Source organism: Echeneis naucrates, chromosome 15, assembly GCF_900963305.1.
Source record: "Echeneis naucrates chromosome 15, fEcheNa1.1, whole genome shotgun sequence".
Lineage (NCBI taxonomy): Eukaryota > Metazoa > Chordata > Actinopteri > Carangiformes > Echeneidae > Echeneis > Echeneis naucrates.
This window is the reverse complement of record NC_042525.1, coordinates 5,765,377-5,784,680: the sequence shown is the minus strand read 5'-3', so window position 1 is coordinate 5,784,680 and position 19,304 is coordinate 5,765,377. Positions and strand designations below refer to the sequence as shown.

At 41.3% G+C, this 19,304-nt stretch overlaps 2 protein-coding genes across 2 annotated transcripts; both read left to right on the top strand.

Moving 5' to 3' along the window:
* Nucleotides 1-1,864: 1,864 nt before the first annotated feature.
* Nucleotides 1,865-11,950, top strand: sft2d1 (SFT2 domain containing 1). The gene is made up of 8 exons (XM_029521885.1): nucleotides 1,865-2,078; nucleotides 2,744-2,830; nucleotides 3,343-3,425; nucleotides 6,394-6,475; nucleotides 6,817-6,852; nucleotides 6,958-7,016; nucleotides 8,954-8,983; nucleotides 11,211-11,950. The coding sequence occupies exons 1-8, from the start codon at nucleotides 2,013-2,015 to the stop codon at nucleotides 11,248-11,250; spliced, it is 483 nt and encodes a 160-aa protein (XP_029377745.1). The 5' UTR covers nucleotides 1,865-2,012; the 3' UTR covers nucleotides 11,251-11,950.
* Nucleotides 11,951-13,835: 1,885 nt separating this feature from the next.
* prr18 (proline rich 18) lies at nucleotides 13,836-15,380 on the top strand. The gene has a single exon (XM_029521643.1). It carries the CDS (start codon nucleotides 14,014-14,016, stop codon nucleotides 14,779-14,781), a length of 768 nt encoding a protein of 255 aa, XP_029377503.1. The 5' UTR covers nucleotides 13,836-14,013; the 3' UTR covers nucleotides 14,782-15,380.
* Nucleotides 15,381-19,304: the final 3,924 nt, after the last annotated feature.

Genomic DNA, 19,304 nt, shown 5'->3' with positions numbered 1-19,304 from the left:
GCTGGAGATACTGGAAAACAGCTGTAAAGACCAGTCAGGCTGACCGAGAAAACTTTTTATTCTGCACCAATTCTCTTTTTCTAATGCTTCTGTTTTAAGGTGGAAAAATGTGTCACGCACTACACACAATCACAACAGGTGGATTCTTTTATTTCCCAATTTCAAAACCTCATTAGAGAGAAAAAAAAACAGCAACAACAACAACGAGCAGGGCTGCAGTGGACTTAAACTGTCTGTGCAACGCCTCCACCAAGTGGTGAGCTCTGAGTGCTGAGCTCCTTCGGATCCATCAGCATATCCGCTGAACAACCTCAAGATTGTTCAGTATAAAAATATATTTGATTTCAATTAGTGACACGGTGGAGAAACGGATGTGTGTTTGAGTAATCAGTTTAACCGCAATGGCCATTTGGAGCTTTTGATCATATGAGACAAATCAAATTGCAGATGATGAAATTTACACATTTTAAAATCTCTTTAAAGTTCCAGTTAGTAGGTTTTCTGCAGTCTTCTTTGGTCGGTCTTGGTCCAATGAGGTCTCACAGAATATATTTCTACATGTGATGAGCATGAAAACTAAACATGAGATTACAATGTCAAATACTGTGCATCACATTTAGGTTCACTAATTCTACACCTCACTGAGACATTCAGCTGAACTGAGCTATTATCAAACTTTTTATTCATACTTGTTTTTCAGACCCGTACTTTTTCTATTAGATCTTTTGAGTCAGGCCATCTCCACGACAGAGTAAAAGTTTACAAACTAGGCACCTAAATAGCCACACAACTTAAATGACTTTATCAACTAATTTCTGCATGAGTGGAATAAGTCAGATTTTTTTTGTTTTGTTTGTTTGTTTCTTTTGCTCATTAAAAAACAAAACAAAACACAATAATAATTCTGCCTGATAAAAAAAATATCTTTTGTAATGGCTGCCTGATGGTGAACTTAATTAAGGAATTCCTCAAAGCATTTTACACAAAGTAAAATCACCAAACATGGACAAAGTGTCCATGGTGGACAGTGTTAACTCTTTCTTATCATGTCGCTATTTTTCCACTGGGTGGAGACAAAGTGACAGATAAAAAGCAGGGTTTATTTATTTATTTATTTGTTTATTTTTTGGGTTATTCGTTCATTTTGTTAAGAGCAACATTTGGTCATGTTACTGCTGTAACCACGTAAATACCACGTAAGAGACGAATCAGTCGTTCCTACACAGAGAATAACCCGTTTGTGAAGGAATGTGGCGCGCATGCGCGGACCAGGGAAAAACAAGAGCGGCTTTTCATGGTGTGTGTAGCTGGAAACGAGAACCGGGCTGCTGCCTACGACTGTTGCTCTTGTCTCTGATGCACTGTCATCGTTAATTCGGTTTGATTCCCAAGTTCCCTCAAGTCTAGGTTAATTGGTTAATTGGTGAAGAGTGATTGACTGGGCGACAGCATGGAAAAGCAGATCACCCCTTTATTGTAAATACTGTGCCTTATTCTTTTATAACATTTATTGTGTTTGCCTTGTTGCACTCAAACCGACAGCTACCTCAGTTTCGTTGTACTTATACAATGACAATAAAGAGATTCAGATTTAAAACATCACTAGTGCAAAGTCTGTGAGATAGATAAAAAAAAAAAAACAAGCGAGAAAGTTATGGGGGGTGGGGGTTAGGGTATTTTCCTGCTCAGGTTTATTTGTTTAAATAAAATATTCTTTTTATTCTTATTTTGTTTGTTGTTGTTTTCTTTTTCTTCTTCTTCTTCAGTTATGTTCACAGAAACTCTTATTTCCGAGGGCACCGAAAGGCACCGCCCTTGATGCGGAAGTGTATTCCGGGTCTTCTTCCGCTGATCTGTGGGTGTGGACAAGCCGATTCTGGGCCTCCGTCACCAGGAAGCCGAAACTTGTTGATAGAGTTTATTAGTAGTCACACAGTTGGGAAAGTCTGCAAAAAAAATAAAAAATAAAAATAAAAGAGGACTGCCGCAGGTGCCCCATCCAGCTTCTAGCCATGGACAAGCTTCGTCGTTGGCTGAGCGGCCAAGAGGAGAACGAAGAGCTGGGACTGACTGCACAGGTCAGGCTGCTGCGTTAGCTCCCTGTGCTAATGCTAACTTCACGATTCATGCAAAAACTGTCCTTAAAAATCTGAATGGGCTGCCCGAAACGTCTTCGTTGCTTTTCAGACAATTTGCTATTAATGTTGACGAAGTTTTGCCTTTTTAGTGTTTTTTGTTATTGTTGTTGTTGTTGTTTTTTGGTTTTTTTTAATGTCGGAGTGCGAGAGTTTGACATTTGGTTAACGTTTTATAACAGGTTTTTTTTTTACTGATAATGGCAGCTGTTGTGTGTGTGTGTGTGGGCTTTTTAAATAAACTGTATTTGTTTATTTATGCTTTTTACATGCTGTCATGAGAAGGAAAAGAGGTAAGGTGCAGATTTAAACTCTTTGGCTTCCTTCAGACAGACCAGTTTCTTGTACTTTCCAATAAAACCTTTGTTTTTATTGGTTTTCTTGCCAAAGTACAGTGTGCTGAGTAATGATCTGCACTTGTGGTTGTGACTGATATCCTGTGTTGTGTGTGTGTGTGTGTGTGTGTGTGTGTGTGTGTGTGTGTGTGTACTGTAAATTAAAGATTTGTGCAGTATAGCCAAATGAGTTAATTCATAAACAGGAAGCCTGTGGGTCTTTGTGCAGGTCATCAGGTTTGTCTTGTGATATCCTCCCATTGTTCTCACCAGGTCCTTGATGCCAGCACTCTCAGCTACAGCACCAGGGTGAAATGGTTCGTCATATGCTTTGCTGGAGGTGTCCTGTGTTCAATACTTGTGAGTGTCTCGACCTTTAAACTTAAAAAAAAAAAAAAGGAGGGGGGGGGGTCCAAGTTGGTTTTTCTTGTGCTTTGTTTGGTTTGGTTTCATTGTGTTGATGGCAGTACTTCTATGCACTGGTCAAGCCAGAAGACCAGAGCAGAACCTTGTATAAGTTACTGGACCTATATGGTAAACTTGAAACGGTTATTTCTATAATTAAGCTACCTTTTGAATTTATTTTTTGTAAAGATAGTTCAAAAATGAAAAGGCTGCCAGCAAGTATTATGCTGTAGAATAAGCAGTGTCCAAATACAGAGATGAACAACAAATTACAATGTTTAACTAAACTGATGTGACCACAGAAAAGCCCCCTACCAGTTATTATTATTTTTAACCACAAAAAGATTTAAGCCTTCAGTCCAGGAAATATTTAGCTACTTTGTGCTTTAACTAATTTCTTTTGTCTTCTTCAAGGAAAATGTGGTCACGTAATGTGCAGCTGACCGTCTGTTCTTTTGTTTTTACAGGGCTCTGCTTTGTTGTTCCTTCCAAATGGAATCAAACTTTTTGCTGTCTTCTACACACTAGGGAATGTCGCAGCTCTTGCTAGGTAAGTCCAGCTGAGAGATGAAGTTTAAACTTTGATGTTGTATTTTCCTCACCAGTGTGGCGCGCTGCCCAATGTTCTCTGAAATAATTTTACCTTGAAAGCTGCCACTCCCTAAAATAGTCATCCTTGGCAAAGCTACTGTTCTTAAAATGAAGACTCATCAAGCAGTTGTGCCTTGTCAGATATTTACAGCTCTGATTTATGGATATTGACGTTGATTTTGCTGGTAAGCAGTGACGACGTCTGGTGCAGATCAGGACTGAGGGATTATAATTGAAGTGATAATCTCCATGATTTCATCAGATTAGTATTAATTATAAGAGTTGCTACAGTACAGTTTGAATGAATGGAAATGATGCTGCCACAACATGCAGCCACAAAGAGAGAATTTAACCCTGTACAGGTTTATTGTAATCCAAGGTCTAAACTCAGTCAGAATGTCTTAGACTCACTTAGACAGACAGCGATCCTTTGGTGAGGGGTTTGTTTTCAGTTAGGACAGTCTCTATTTTCAGGTATCATGTGTCCAGAGGGTATGGTCACATCAATAAACTGGGTCACCTTCTGCTTCCATAACCAATGTTACTGATCCGAAACAAGCAAGTTTCATATTTTAAAGAACTCAAACCATTTTTCACTATATGTGACATTGGCAAGACAAAATGTTTGGGAATGTTGTAAATGACAAACGACAAATTAATGGTAATCTTAGATGTACATATACGTGTATTTGTTTTTCTTTGTCGGCAGTGTTATGACCCCCATGACTTGCAATTCAGGCATTTGGGTAAAAGAAATTTTATCTTGGTGATGGTTGTCATTTCTTTGTTTTAAGTAACATTGTTGTCATTGAGACTCAGGTGTTGCTCTTTGTCTGCTTTTTGTCAGATTAAATATAAAGTCCCAGTTTACAGTGCACCCACAAAGTTTTCAGGATCATTTACTTTTTTGTATTTTTGAGGTTGCAGGCTTGTGCTAAAAATTTTCACTTAACTGAAGATCTAAAATATTGAGGATAATATTGTCGCTTTGATACAGGTATTCAGACCTTTCACTCTGTTGAAGGACTTATTGCAGCCTTTACAGGCTAGACTCTTCAGTGTAGGCACAAGCTTTTTTCACTTGGATTCAAACATTTTCACCACTCTTCATTCTGCGGATTCTGTTATTCTTTGTCAGGTGGCTCGTTCAGAGTGTGATTAAGACAGGGCTGTGTTTGAACCATTCAAAGACATTGACAGACTTGTCCCTGAGTCACTTCTGTGTTGGCTTGGCTGTGTGCCCATGGTCATTAACCTGCCAGAAGGTGAATCTTTGGCCCACAGGCCTGAGTCGCTGAGCGATCTGGGATTCAGGAAATCAAGATTATCTTTCAACATATCTTTCAGCTTTGCTTTGTTCTCAACCATGACCCATCTCTTCATTCCAGCCACTGAAAAACCACCACAACACCACCATGCTTTCCTCTCAGGAAGGTTTTTCGGCAAATCAGATCAGATTTATTTATATATAAATTATAAAAAAGTTACATCAAGGCACTTTATTTATAGAGCAGGTCTAGACCAAGCTCTTTATAAAATTATTTAAAGACACCCAACAGATCCCTCCATGAGCAAGCACTTGGCGACAGTGGCAAGGAAAACTTTCCTTTAAGAGGCAGAAACCTCGGGCAGAACCAGACTCAGGCGGGGCGGTCAGCTGCCTCGACTGGTTGACGATGACGAGGGACACCTGGTTTCCTCTAGTCACAGCATTTGCAGTGAGGCCAAACAGTTCAGGCTTGGTTATTGGGAAATTTGTAGTAGTGTTTGTCTTTCAGCGCAGCGAGAATTCCTTCTGGACTGCTGTAAGTTATCCACCTCCACACAAGATCTGTGGAGCTCTGCCAGAGTGACAATCAATTGTCAATCAATTTTCCCTGATTACTGAGTTTGGCCTGGTGTCCCAGCTGTTCCAAACATCTTCCATTGGATTACTTTGACATAATATGCAGCTGTGTGACCTTCTGTAGACTTCGTTTTTAATGAAAATAGCAAAAACGTCCTAAAATTCACTCATTATGGGGTATTCAGTGTAAGTTGATGAGGGATTTTTTTTTGTTCCCTCATCAATTTAAGACTAACAGGAAATAAACAAATTGAAATGCTCCATATCAGCAAAAGCTGTGTGCGTATGTGTATGTTTCAGCAGATGTCAGTCATGTCTCCGTTGGAGACGGTTGAAGAAAAGCATCTATCCCTCTCGGCAGACCCATAGAAGAAGAGCCTACGTCATCACTGACTATTCCTGTGTCTCATCTAACAGATGTGACGCTCCGTAGACGCTCTCACCCACACAGCTCTGCTGAGCCCAGAGCTGCGTGCTTTGTCAGCAGGAAAAGCCTTTGTCTCATTTCATTTCCCCACGTCACACATGCATCACACAGGAGGTTTTAAATGTGTCATCACGGTGTTGGACGTGAAATATTTAACTCCTCTAATGATTTTCACATATAGCGTCAATTAGATTGTGACAGCCTGACAAAGCTGTCTCTCAGAGGAAATGTATATATGTCTGCACTTACATGAAATCCACCTAAACGAGGCATGTCAGACTATTCAAATTGAGTAAATATAGAAGAATGCATGATGTCTGTTTATGTAGTAGGCCATGGTGATGGTATTTTCTCTGTCTGTCAAGCCTCTGAAAGAAATTGGAGACAAATAAACATTAACACAGTCTTTGCCATATTCTTTTGAAAATCTCTAAAAAGTGAGTGTTGGTTTTCCGGTCTGAATACAAGCATCTGCCAATGAGTAATAAATGTAAATGAAAGTTGAGCTGAGGACAGCTGGACTTTGGTGAGGCCACTTTACCTCTCATCCAACAGTCGTCTTCAGTTCATGGATCATTATTTTACACAACAGATCAATGCACTTTTTACAGATTTTTTTGAATAATTGTTTTTTGTTTTTTTTTTCTTCAAAAGCACCTGCTTCCTAATGGGACCATTAAAGCAGCTGAAGCGCATGTTTGAACGCACAAGGCTGATAGCCACCCTTGTTATGCTGGTAAATACATTCTTTTACAATTCAGTTTTATTTCTATTTGCATTATTTATTTTTAAAGTGGAAAATTATAATATACATGGCGGGGGGTGAGAAGATAGTCAAGGAACTATGTTACAAACAGTTTTTTTTAATAAATCCTCCTTCAGTCCGGGCAATTGTTATAGTTTTTCTTTTTCTCTTTGTGACTTTGCTTTAAGACACCATGTTCAATTAAAGCTTTTCTCTAAGTGGTTAAGTTGTTTTCTTCCACTTAGATTTGAAAAATTCCTGTGAAATTCATTGCCTAACCTTATTCTAGCATACAAGACGGTACTGTAATTATTCCTTTCTTCTTCCACCAGCTCTGCCTTGTCTTAACGCTTTGCGCAGTGTTTTGGGTAAGAAGATCATATTCAACCTTAAATTTTGTTGTAGCCTTTTTATTTGTTTGTTTGGGAACTGAAATTTAAACTAGAAAAATAACAATTGTTTTTATTTTACAGTGGCACAAAAAGGGACTAGCCATCATCTTCTGTATTCTGCAGTTTTTGGCAATGACATGGTAAGTGTGACTTCAGGCTCTGAGCCATCTCTCTTCTGTGCTACAGTTTGTACCTTCATTTACTCATCACTTACACCTACGCAGATAATGCCGGCTCTCCGTGATAGAGAACTCAGTTCCAGCTGCTTCACTTTGCATTAAACGTCCGTGAGTTGAGATAATCACACTGCTGAGGCTTTAAGCTGACTAATGCAGTAGGCACGTGCACTAAACTGACACGATTGTTGTCACATTTTAGATTCAACCACACTCAACCGGAATTTTTCCATTCTTTTAGCACGCCATATTTAAAGATGGAACCAGTTCTATTCCTGATCTTTGAAAAGAAACACCCCGCAAATGAAGTCGTGTGATTCAGCACATGTGACGTGTGTTGTATGTGTGTGTAGTATGAAATGGATTTATCTTGGCTTGTCAAAGATATCTGCTTCACATTCAGGTTGAGTAAGTGGTGTTCAGACTCGTAGGTCATTATAGGAGGTCAGAATGTTTTGGCCTGAGGAGGAAGAGGTAGAGCCAGGATCAGTGTGGACCTACTTGTTTCGACTTAATTACGTTGACTTGGCAAGATGCATTATGACCACACAAGACAGAATCTGTGCCAGATCTGCTCATGACAACTATTTTAGGTCACTGGGCTGGTTCACTTAGTTTATTGGTGAAAAACTCACACACTCTTAAATTTGGTTTCCTGAACTCTGCAGATAAATTTGTGAGAACGTTGGGGTTTAGTTACACCACAGCACAGAATAATTAAGGCTGTCAGGCATGTTAACACTTCTATGTTCATCAATTTGAGCACATTTGCACAGCAGCAACAAAAGCGGTTCAATGTGAATGGAATCACAAACACCAGGAAAGGACAGTTTGGGTGCATTGCTGGCACAGGACTGTCTCTTCCTCACGACTGTGCTGCTTTAGCACCTACGTTTAGCACATCCACTTCCATTCTGCCTGCCTTTGCAGAGGTGTTACCAAGGCAACCATAAGTCACATATCCCAGACTCATTCATAACAGACTGGGGGCATAGTGCACTCCCACACAGGCACTCAGAAGTCTGTGTGAAGGTGGTTCTGTCATGAGACGGCACACCAATGCCCCCCCCCCCCCCCCCCACACACACACACACACACACACACACACACAGACAGGAGGCTAAAGTCCAGTCCTCAGGCTGGTTGCTGTGAAGTGACCACCTGACACTGAGCTGACTGACCGTCACGGACTCAGCAGGAAGTAATGACAAAAACCTTCCTGATTGCTTTCACCTAACTTATTTCTTTTGTCTCTTTATTTAGTTTGAAAACTGTTTATAGCACATAAAATGGTTGTTACAGCTCAGGTGCAACAGAGGAAGGTGTCCTGCTACTTACTGGTCAAATAAGATTACAGTAATGCTCAGACTTCGGCTGTAGTTAATGATCCAACTGCTGTACCTAATTCCTCACATATTTACAAATATTAATCTGATCAGGGGCTTTTTGTGGAGGTTTTGTCTACTTTAAATTACTTAGACATTACATCATTACAACCCAATATGTGCAAGGGAGCATTATTAAAACACATCTAAGTAGAGTAAAGTCATTTTTTGAATCATACCAAATAAACCATGTTGAATTACAGTAGAATAAATGTTATATGATGATATAAAGACACAGAACTATCTGTATTAAAGTGCAGCCACACAGAGTGAACAATACATTTCAACTGTGAAGTGAGAGGGAACGGGAGTTCATATTAATATCAAGAGGATGAAATAATTACAGTGTAATTAAAAAAAATGTTTCTTACACTTGTATTAGACACAACAAGACTCACAATACAGTATATTAATAGTTACATATATTTTATTCAATTCATTTTTTTTTACAGACATTGTCTTGTCTTTTAATGCTTTTTCTCCTCATCCTGACGTGTTATTTTTATTCTCTTTCAGGTATAGCATCTCTTACATTCCATTTGCCAGGTAAGATGATATGATTATATGATTTAAAGAAATTTTCCTGTCCTTGTCTGAAGAGTAAGCATTTAATTCGAGCCACCTATGAGAATTCATGTTTAAGGGAGACCCTAAATACATTCTCGTCTTCCATTTATATCTCTGTAATCCCTGTTCCGCAACCCACAGTAAACTGGAGGGAGGATGATAAGTGACGCTTGCCATGAAAACATGTTTTTATTTACCTCTAAACACTGTTTGCCTCCACCATACGGCTGTAATCCCCCACTATGACTAGCGCAGGCTCTGTGTCGAACAAATGGCAGCTTGTTTCACACTGTGCCGTAGCCCTGCAACGTTACTTGCTCTAGCCGCAATGTCTAAATGAAATAATTTCTCATGGAGTAAAACTCTTTCAGCCAGATTTGCCAAAGGTATTTCTCTCCCCTCTTGTAGCTTTTACATGACTTGTTGACAAGTTTATGTTAGGCTCTGTAGGGATGAAGCACTATGTAATATTTTTATTAGGTCTTCGCTCAGATTGGTTGTCATGAAAAACAAAACAAGGATAAACTCACAGGTTACTAGCTTTGTTTTTATTCTAGCTCATATACAATCTAGAGCTTAATGGCCTTGAACGCTAAGACGTTAGGGTTAGGTAGGGATAGGTTTTATCATTTCTGTAGCACACACAACAGTACATAACTTTAACTGAAAGCAAATACCCCGATAATCCAGGTATTTAATTCTAAAAATGTCCCATATGCTCTAACATCTCTGTGCCACACGCCAAGCTTGAAGTGTGATGTTGTTTTGTCAGTCCAGCTGTAAGCAGTTGTATGTCTCATTTGGGTGAGAGGTCCAAAGCCCCCCCATGCAGCACCTCACTAAGTGCCTTGTGTGTTTGGGCAACCCTGTAATCCACTCTGACAGCTGAGGGATGTACTAAAGCTTCCCCTCCCCCAATCCAAATGCTAACAACAACACAAAGCAGAGACAAAGACATTTTTTCCCGTGCCACTCTTCCAGAAACCAAATTCCAATGGAGAAATGCTAATTCGACTGCTAGTTTTTGCGTGATCTTTGTGATCACTTATTTATGCATTAGTCCTGTGTAATTAAATTTCTGTATTTTCTCAATCCAATTTTTTGACACATACTGTCCTCTCTCCGTAAGCTTCTTACTTTAATCCATTTTTCATTTAATTTAGATTTCACCATCTAGCTCTCTTTTGTTTGCCATGTTTAAGCAATAGCTGCTTTTTCTAATCGCAGGCCTCTATCACTGTAGGTGACACATTAAAAAAGCCTCATTCTTTGTCTTCCCCATTCCTGTCTGTGGTCCAAGAATACCTGGCCAGCCACAACACCACATGGCCAGTGGACTTGATCCTTTAATGTATTTTACCTTGTTGCCTATTTATAACCGCTCATGCCTGCAGACCAGGGTCCTAAAACCTGCTGCATGTGCACTTCCCACAGTGCTTAAAGGCCACTATTGCTCTGATATTTAATCAGAAGTGGGGAAAAGTCTCTGAGACAGATAATTTATTCATGCAGTTTTAAATAGCATCAAGCCTCCAGTGAGTAAAAAATAAGACAGAAACTGCATACTGAACAGGAGGATAATGTCAGGGCTCTGGTGATGAACGCTTTTGGTTCATACACTGAAGAGTCTAACCAAAGTGCTTGAAGACATGAGTCTCCAGTCTGCTCACCAGCCTCCCTCCTCCTCCCCCTCGTCTTCCTTCCTCTCATGCTGCTTGTGATCCCCCCTTCTCCTTTTAACCTTGACGGGTTTCACACCTCCTCCATTGAAATTTGACTGAGGCTGGAGGTGAAGTCTGCATAGCAACACACGGAAGAGCAAACGGTGTGAAGGGAAACAGAGTAGGAAAGGGTCTGCAGTTGCCATGGTGACCGCTCGCGTTGCGTCATCCTTCAACCCAGACTACCTGGAGAACGGGAGCCCCCCCCAGCCCCAATCAATCTGAACATGTGGTGCTTCCCCGCCAAAACACGCTCACTTATTCATGACCAGCCCCACCCTAATCGTCACAACAAAGGGTGGAAGTTTGTCGCCTTTAATTCAACACGCATGACAGAATTTTGCCTCTAATGGATTTATTGATTCATGCGCTATTTCAAAGGAACATCCCAGCACCCTCTGTATTTCTTCCCATTTTATTTGTTTATAATGCTGTTCCTAATTTTTCTAGAAATGTTTAACCCCCCTTTTTTTTCTGTCTCACAGGGATGCTGTGATGAAATGCTTCACAACCTGTCTGAGTTAGGACTCTGAAATCCACAATTTTATACGAAGACTGGTCCTAATATGCAAACTGCAAGAACGGTGGCTCTGTAAAATATAAATCTTTTTTTTTTTTTTTTTTTTGTTTATACACTGTATCTCCAAATTTTTACTGTCGCTTTTTCCCTCTGTAAACTTTTTCCTTTTAGGTCTAGCTGAAGGTATGTAACAACAAGATTGTAATACCCATCAGTCTTTTTCTTTTGATGAAAGAAAACAGCTCCTTTGATGATTAATATATTTTTAAAAATCCTATATTATGCAAGGATTTTGTACAGTTTAACTGCAGGCAGGATGCCTTAACATTGTGTATACAGTACACATTTTTATATATACATATATAAAGAGGTCTGTTGGCACTTTGGCCAACTGTACATATTTACAGCTTTAATAGTGTGAATTTCCTTTTGCTTCTGGATTTTTAAATTATGTTGTGACAGCTTGGACACAAACCTTATAAAAACACACAGTTTTTCTTTTATATTGTCTGTTTTTGAGGCACTAATGAAACTCCATGTGTGCATATGGCCATTTTCCCTGAAACAGTACAGACTGCACAAGGCTGTATGATCTCCACTGCTCTTTTGAGGTTTTTGCAGTTGAGCTAAAGAGATTAAAACCCCTAAAAAAAAAAAAAAAAAAGTAACAACTCCTACATGATCTTTAAGTCTTCAGTATATAATTGAACACCCCCACTCACGCTGCCAACTCAACACATTACATTAACATAGCTAATTTTGTGTTTGTTTTTTTTATGATTCTCTGGCAGATGTAGCAATGACCCACTTAATTATGCTTTTCTGAGCATTGTGATTTTGACGTGACCTAATAACCCAGTATGGCTTTGCATTGGGCTCCCTGTATTGCCTCAGCATCGTGGCATAGCCTGTGAGGACTCGGTTGTCATGACAACCTCCTCCTGGCAGATTCATAACCTCTTCCCACCCCCATCTGTGCTGCAGATGTGTACATTATCCTGATGAGAAGGTGTGTTTCATTTTCACCTTGGACCAGCCTCTACTTTTGTAATATACCACCAGATCTTGAGTTACACTTGGGAAAAAAGGTATTATTTCAGGTGGTTTTTTTTTTTGTTTTTTTTTTTATTATTTTATATTACATCCAAACCAAAACTGAAATGCAACCCTTTGCATCAGCTTTATGGAAATGTGCCTCAAGATATTCCTGATACTTGATGTAACTAAATAACTGCCTTTTACTTCCTGTTGTGCAGCCGCCACATGATTTCTTTAGACGCTTGTATAATGTGGTGGATTAACGCAGACAAAATCTCCCCTCAGTACGACTTGTTCAACTAACTTGGTGCAGACCCAGTAAATCCCTCTCAAAGTAATCTTAGGGATAAAATCATTCACTCAAATGGAAGGGCTGTGCTTGTTTTTGTGATCTGTTTTCTTTACCCGCCATTTTTGGATTACGCCTTAGTTTAAGATGAAGGGGGAAGTACCATGACCTCGTCAATCTGTTAGCGTCTCAACTGTTTCCTCTTCATTACATCTAATCCGTTTTTGCGTCAGAGAGAAGAGGACTCCCATGCCGCACACACTGAAATTAAGCAAATCATTGTACCAGCTACCTGATCTGGCTCATCTTGTACCCTTTGTGGTTCTGGCCAATTTCCCATCCATTTAACACAACAAATCGTACAAAAGGGGGTGAATTAAAGTTACTCCTGCTGGGATATAACTGTGGTCAAAGGAGCTCTTCTGCTTGGTTTTGCAGTGCCATCCCATCTTTTCTCTTAAAAAGGATTAGGACACTCGTATAATGAATGACACCTGAAGGTATTCAATTTAAATCTAATGTAAACTTAAGGTTATCACATGAGCAAAGAAAGGGTCAATCACTTACCTCCAACAAAAATGTTAAACAAATTGTAAAATGGCGTCTTCGGGCAATATCAAATAAACAGACTGAAAACTGCATTTGTGAGGACGTATTGATTTGTCCTTATAGTCCACACTGAGTGGAAACAAAATCACGTTGAATCAATTGTGGAATTGTCCGGGTGAAAGTGCAGACAACAGCAGAGACGAAGAGAAATCAATATCTAAGAGTGAGTGTACCCTCAGATGTCTTTCATTGGTTGAGGCTGAAAAACAACAATAGGCCATCTATTCACATCAGGTTGACATTTGAGACTGTACTGACGGACTGGGGGGGGGGGGAGAGCAGGTTTGTCAGTTTAAGGACAGAATCATAAATCTAATCAAAAAATAAAATAAAACTTTATTTCAGTTCAGTTATTTTGTCCATTTAAAAAAAAAAAGAGCTTTCTAAGAACTTTAAAGGGAGTCAGATCAGTTTGGAGGTTTTCAGGAGCCAAGCAGAGCGGCGCTGTGAGGGGACAGAGGGGTAATATGGGGGGGGGGGGGGGGGTGGTTGGCTCCTCGCTGGAGGAAGTTATTGGAAATTATGAAATGACATCACCCGCAGTTTTTTTTTTTTTCCCCGGCTTTGTTTGGCACGTCTCCTGGCCACGCCTCCGCGCTCCCGCCGCCATAAAGCGGCCGGGCGGCGCGTGTGCGCGCACCAGTTGAGCTCCCGGCAGCGCGGACAACAACAGGTGCAGCTCCTCCATCCGCGCCGCCGCTGGATGATGCCCACAGACCGCCGGCCGTCGCTTTGCGCAGCGCTTCCTCCTCTGCACTTTGGACATTTGCACGCTTTTGTATCCCGATCGCTTGCGGACACCTATAATAGATTAAAGATAAAATAAAAGAAAATGCCTTTTCCGCCCATCAGCCTCCACCAGAGGATCTCCTCCCCCGGCAGGGAACTATTCGGGAAAAAGAAAGCCAACGGAGTGCCTCCTCAGACTGAGCTCACCAGCAAATCCGGCGGAGAGAAAGGCGGCCCGGACAAGGAGAAGCTGTCCACTTCTTGGACCTCGGCGAATCTGAGGAATCTGGGGCGGAAGGCCCTGCAGGACAAGAGCAAAAGCCCCGCTCAGAAGCCGGCGGCCGCTCCGGAGTCTCAGGGAAAGTGCTCCTGGCTGACGGTGCCCAAACCTCAGGACTCTGTGGAAGGAGTCCGGCGCTCCAGCTCCATGGACTCTACCAGACAGTTCCACGGCAAGGACGAAGCCAAGAAGGACATCCAGTTTACCCTCAGCCTCACGCCAGAGGCCATCCTCGTCATTCAAAAACGCAATTTAGAAAAACAGATGATGGCCAAGCAGCAGAAGTGCTGCGCCTCCGCGGACTTTCGCCACAGGCGAGTGTTTCCATCCAAAAAGACGCACGGAGGATCCAAAGGCTGCGCTCCCGTCGCCAAAGCGGAGAGCGCCGAACAGGACATCACCGCCATCGTCAAAATATCTTTGTTGAATGACCAATACAAGTACGACGACGTGGAGTACGAAGAAGAGGACGCGGATGTGGATGAGACTGTTGTGAGGAAATGCAAAGAGTGGCTGAAGGGGGTCGAAAATGCCGCAGCTTTGGGAAAAGTGGACAAACTTTCTGCGCTCCCGCACCTTAAAGGCTGCTGACGCCTGAAGCCCGATCAGGGAGAGACCCGCTGCTGTGGCACCCGAAATCTGTCGGCCTTGTAAAATTTGTCTGTAAATGAGACAGGGAAGCTTTGTCTCCAGAGAAATGTCAATTCGTCCTCCCGATAAATCACTAAAATACCATAAAGATCGAAAATTGCATTACCTGTATTGGAGTAAGAGTAAATCTGACATTCAGTTCCTGAACAGAACTCAGATTTTGATGGTCAGCTATTTGCAGCCTAACTCATCCAGCAGTGCTTGTCATGGCTCACAGGGACGTTGCTTTGCCAGTTTAATGCCTATTCAATGTTTTGTTGAATTTTGGAGTTAATACCTTAATATTCTTGTCCTTTGCACATGGTTTTTGTTTTCAGCAGGCGCCTGTGGATTGGCAGGGAGCTTCACCCTAAAGGGACCCGAAACCGTCTCTTTGTGCTGAAGAACAATAAGCAGTCAACAACAGGGCTTTATGTGCGCCTGCTGCTGAAACCAAACTGGACTGTTTATTTTTCCTCTAATGAGAGGGTTATATCCTTTGTAGGGATGTATGAGTGTTTTACAGTATTTAATATTTGCTAAATATTTGTACTGTCAAAACGTTTTCTCAGCTGATGATTTTATGCCATTTGAAGTAAAACGTTTTTTTTATATATATAATACAAGTGTCCCTGAACCTTTTAAATATTTGCTGATTCATGCTGTGCCTCTGTAATGCTGTTACATCTGAAGTCATTTGGATCAGATCCTTATTTTAAAGGCTCTTTGTTTCCACTGTTGCTACCTGAGGCCATTGGGGCATTAGTGTCCTAAGCTTCATGTTAAGCAGGGCTGATCGCTGTACTGTATGGCCCAGGTGCATGATCCCATCAGGAAATTACCCCCAATCTGCTTCTCGTTTGTCACATCAGACAGCACAATACTCGCAGATACAAGAGCTAAACAGCGTAGGTGCCAAAATCTGGTCCACAGTGACATCACGGTAAAGCCTTAATCCTGACATTTTCATTTTCATTTTCGTATAGTAGCTAAAAGGAGGAAAAAAAAACAAACATATTTTATTTTAGAATTTTTACCAAACTTGCTGCAAACATTACGCAAAACGAGTGAGTCCCATTGAGGGCTTGAAAGAAACAAGTAAATGATTCTTTTCAGTAAGATTAACCAAACAAACACAGAAAATGAGCCATGAAGACACTTCCTACTTCCTTGTTGTTTTCCCTCAGCTGCTTTCCTTTTATTGCTCTGATCATTAAACCACTTTGAAGAAAACAGCAATTAACATGCAAACCTCTGGCACAAATCAAATCTCCATGCCAGGTACTCAAACGTGGTTTGATGTTCATGTTTGTGTTGCGGATCTCTGCAATAAGCTTTAAACTCTTTGCATTGTTCCCTGTAACTTGGTAACCAAGAGTTTGGTTACAGCTCAGACAGAAGAGAGTAATGTTGAAGACACACAGCAACAACTGGGTTCTGCTTATTTCTCATTTTGTTTGAGATTCGTTTTGAATTTGATGGCTGATCATTTTCACCTCAGCAATGTGGATTTGTACGGTGTGTCCTTTAGTGAAACATGCTCTTCAAAGATCTTCAGTCAGGAGCTCTGTCCTCTGTTTTGGATGTGCGTGTCAGTGTCAGAAAGGTATTTCATACATCCCGTATCTCACTCTGACAAATAACATTTGATCCAGATCGGACTGATAAACACTGGCACGAGTACAACTTTAAAGCAATCTACAGCATCTTGGCTTGAATAGAGTCTTTTTCCAGTCAGTGTGACAAAGTGGTTTCATTGTCGTCGGCTATGTGGCAGACTGAGATCATGGCAGAGCCAGTGCAGTTTGTACCAAGGCCCGTTCGGTTCTCCATGGCTCCTCTGATGATATTATCTACTGGCCTGGTGACTGAAAGTTGTGTAATCCTCATCTATTGTGACATGTCAAGTGTGGCCTTGTTTATGTGCCGCCTCCTGGTATTCTTTGGCCTCCGATTTAGGCCCCAAGCTGAACTATTCATGACTGTCCTGGGGGTGAGACATGCATTACTATGTCTTTTCCTACTTGTGCTCCGTAGGAAAAGTAGAATTTAAAGAAGCAGGCGCTGGCAACAGTTGAGACGGTCGGCTTGGTTACAAAGTAGAAACACTTCCTCCAAAGTGCTCAGCAAGGTCTTTTTCATTTGACATTGATAGCTGCGACCCATGTTCCAGGTCTCAGTGCTGTATTTTCAATCTCAGATACAAACCGAGTATCATTTCAGTCAGTCCCATCTGCTTCTCTTTTTAGATCCAGAATGAAAAGAAAGGGCCACAGGCTTCCGTTAACCTCACTGCAGTGTCATGATCGCTGTCTGGAGGAGTGGCAGCTGCATTATCCTCCACTGATTTGCAGTGGCAGTGAGCGCAGATTGATGCCACCTTCGGCCGGTCACTGACACTTTGCACACAGCAGCCACAGCAAAGAGCTGCAGGTCCTCTTGCTCTGCTGTGACAGTATTCCTGTGGCAACGGAACTGATAAATCCTCCGTGTCCATGCAGCTTTTGTGAATAAAGACAAAGCGGGCACTCCCTCGACCGTCTCGGCCCATAAACTTTAGTAATGTGGTCATTCAGTGGAAGCCAGTTAGGAATGAGACATTTCCCAAGAACAGGGCGACCTCACAGAGAAGACTCTAGATCAGAGAGTACTGTCCTCCCATGACAACTCAAGCAGGTCTTATTCTTCATTTGAGGGTTAAAGCATGGAGCCACATGGTTGTGTGTGAGAAGTTAATCTACTTTGGCATCCATTCTGCTACTCCCATTAGCTTTGCATTTTTTGGAACATGCTCCACATTTGCAAGATCCCATTTAGTTTTATATTTCCTCTTTAAACTGTCTCTGCCGAGACGAGACAAATTTTGCCTCGAGAAATCTGAAATGAAATTAAATCTGTCCCTTATAAAAGTTCCCTCCGCAACATCTGTTGAATAGCATCGTCATTTAATACGCCAGTTAAAGATTAAAGGCGCTGTTGCCAAATATAGGCTGAGGGCAGATCATAGCCTTACAAATGTATTCCCAGGAAGATCAAGAAAAAAGGTGAGGGATTTGTAGGAGAGGAGGTGGACATGTTCAAACAGCGTATCTCTTCTCTCTTCTGGCTGGGCATTGCAAGAACACAATGTCAGGATGTTGTGTGGGAGGATGCTGTTGGCAGACAAGGAGGATTACCAAAAATGCATTCTTTTTATAATCTTCAGGCAAGCTGACTGATTCACCCCCACAACATCTAAATAGTTTTTTATTTTTTTCCCCCGCTGTTGTTAGGCCGCAGATAGAGTCAGAGTCAAACTCTGAAGGGGGAAGAAGAAGCACCACAGCAGCTCAGACCAGACCAGACCAGACCAACCGGCTGAGGCCAGGTGTCGGACTGTCCTGGACCAGGTTCATGAATACTGCACTCACAGAGAAAGGTTTAAGACACTAAATCTAAGACACACAGGGAATGACAACTTCGTCTTTTGACCACTACCACAAAGAGATGAGTGATTCCTGACCGACCGTTCTCTACCTCCACTCTCAGGTGACACTTCCTCTGTAGTCACCTGTCTTCAGTCTGCAGCCTTCATTTTCTTAGTTTATCCTCCAGCGCCATCTAGAGACCTACAGGAAGATGCACTGTCCCAGAGATGCTCCTTATCTCCACTAAGGCCCACTCAGAGAGATTAGTGCTGCAGCCGGTGCCAAGTCAGAGACAGAGGCCAAGCAGGTGAATCCTTCAGTCCTCATTTATTATCTTTCCTCCTGCCCAACACTCACATTTGACAGTTTCAGATAAACCATAATCTTTTTTCCTTCTGTGGTAACATAATTCTTAAATTTCATAGTCATTGACATCCGAGTGTCTAAATTAGTTTTTGGTCATTTTATCAGTTACATTCTTACACAAAGGTTTTGTGTACATGTTGGGAGTGGTGATATAATTTACGGGTTCTACACTTGTTGTCCTGTACAGTGTTGGTATTGCTGTCTTACAGAAAAAGCATCCTCTGCAGCCTGCATCTTCAAGTTTAGATATTTTAAATTATAATATTTGTTGAGTCAACGTTCACAAATCCAGTCTGGCTTTGGTTTTAATTATATAAATCAAAAATGTTACTGAAGCTTTCTGAATGTATTGATTTTCTGTGTCTATTTGTGAGGTACAAAGTTCAAAACACCTTTTTAAAATCCCACCAAATTTCCCGAAAGACAATTCAAAGGACAAAAGCTCAGAAAGATGAATTTCAAAGTGAAAGCAACTCAATTCTTTGATTTTCGTAGCATATAAGAATCAACAAGTGTTGATTCATCATTAAACATTCAGTCACTCATAAGATTAAAAACCTTAAGGCCTCCGTAAATGATTTGGTTCTCCTCCCACTGTGTTTGACTTTGATTTTGACTGTCTTGCCTCTGTTGTGACCGGGTGTGAAAAGAGCAATAAGCTTTAGAGGGCACCTGCATAGAGGGGTTTTAACAAGAGGGAGATCCTGTCTC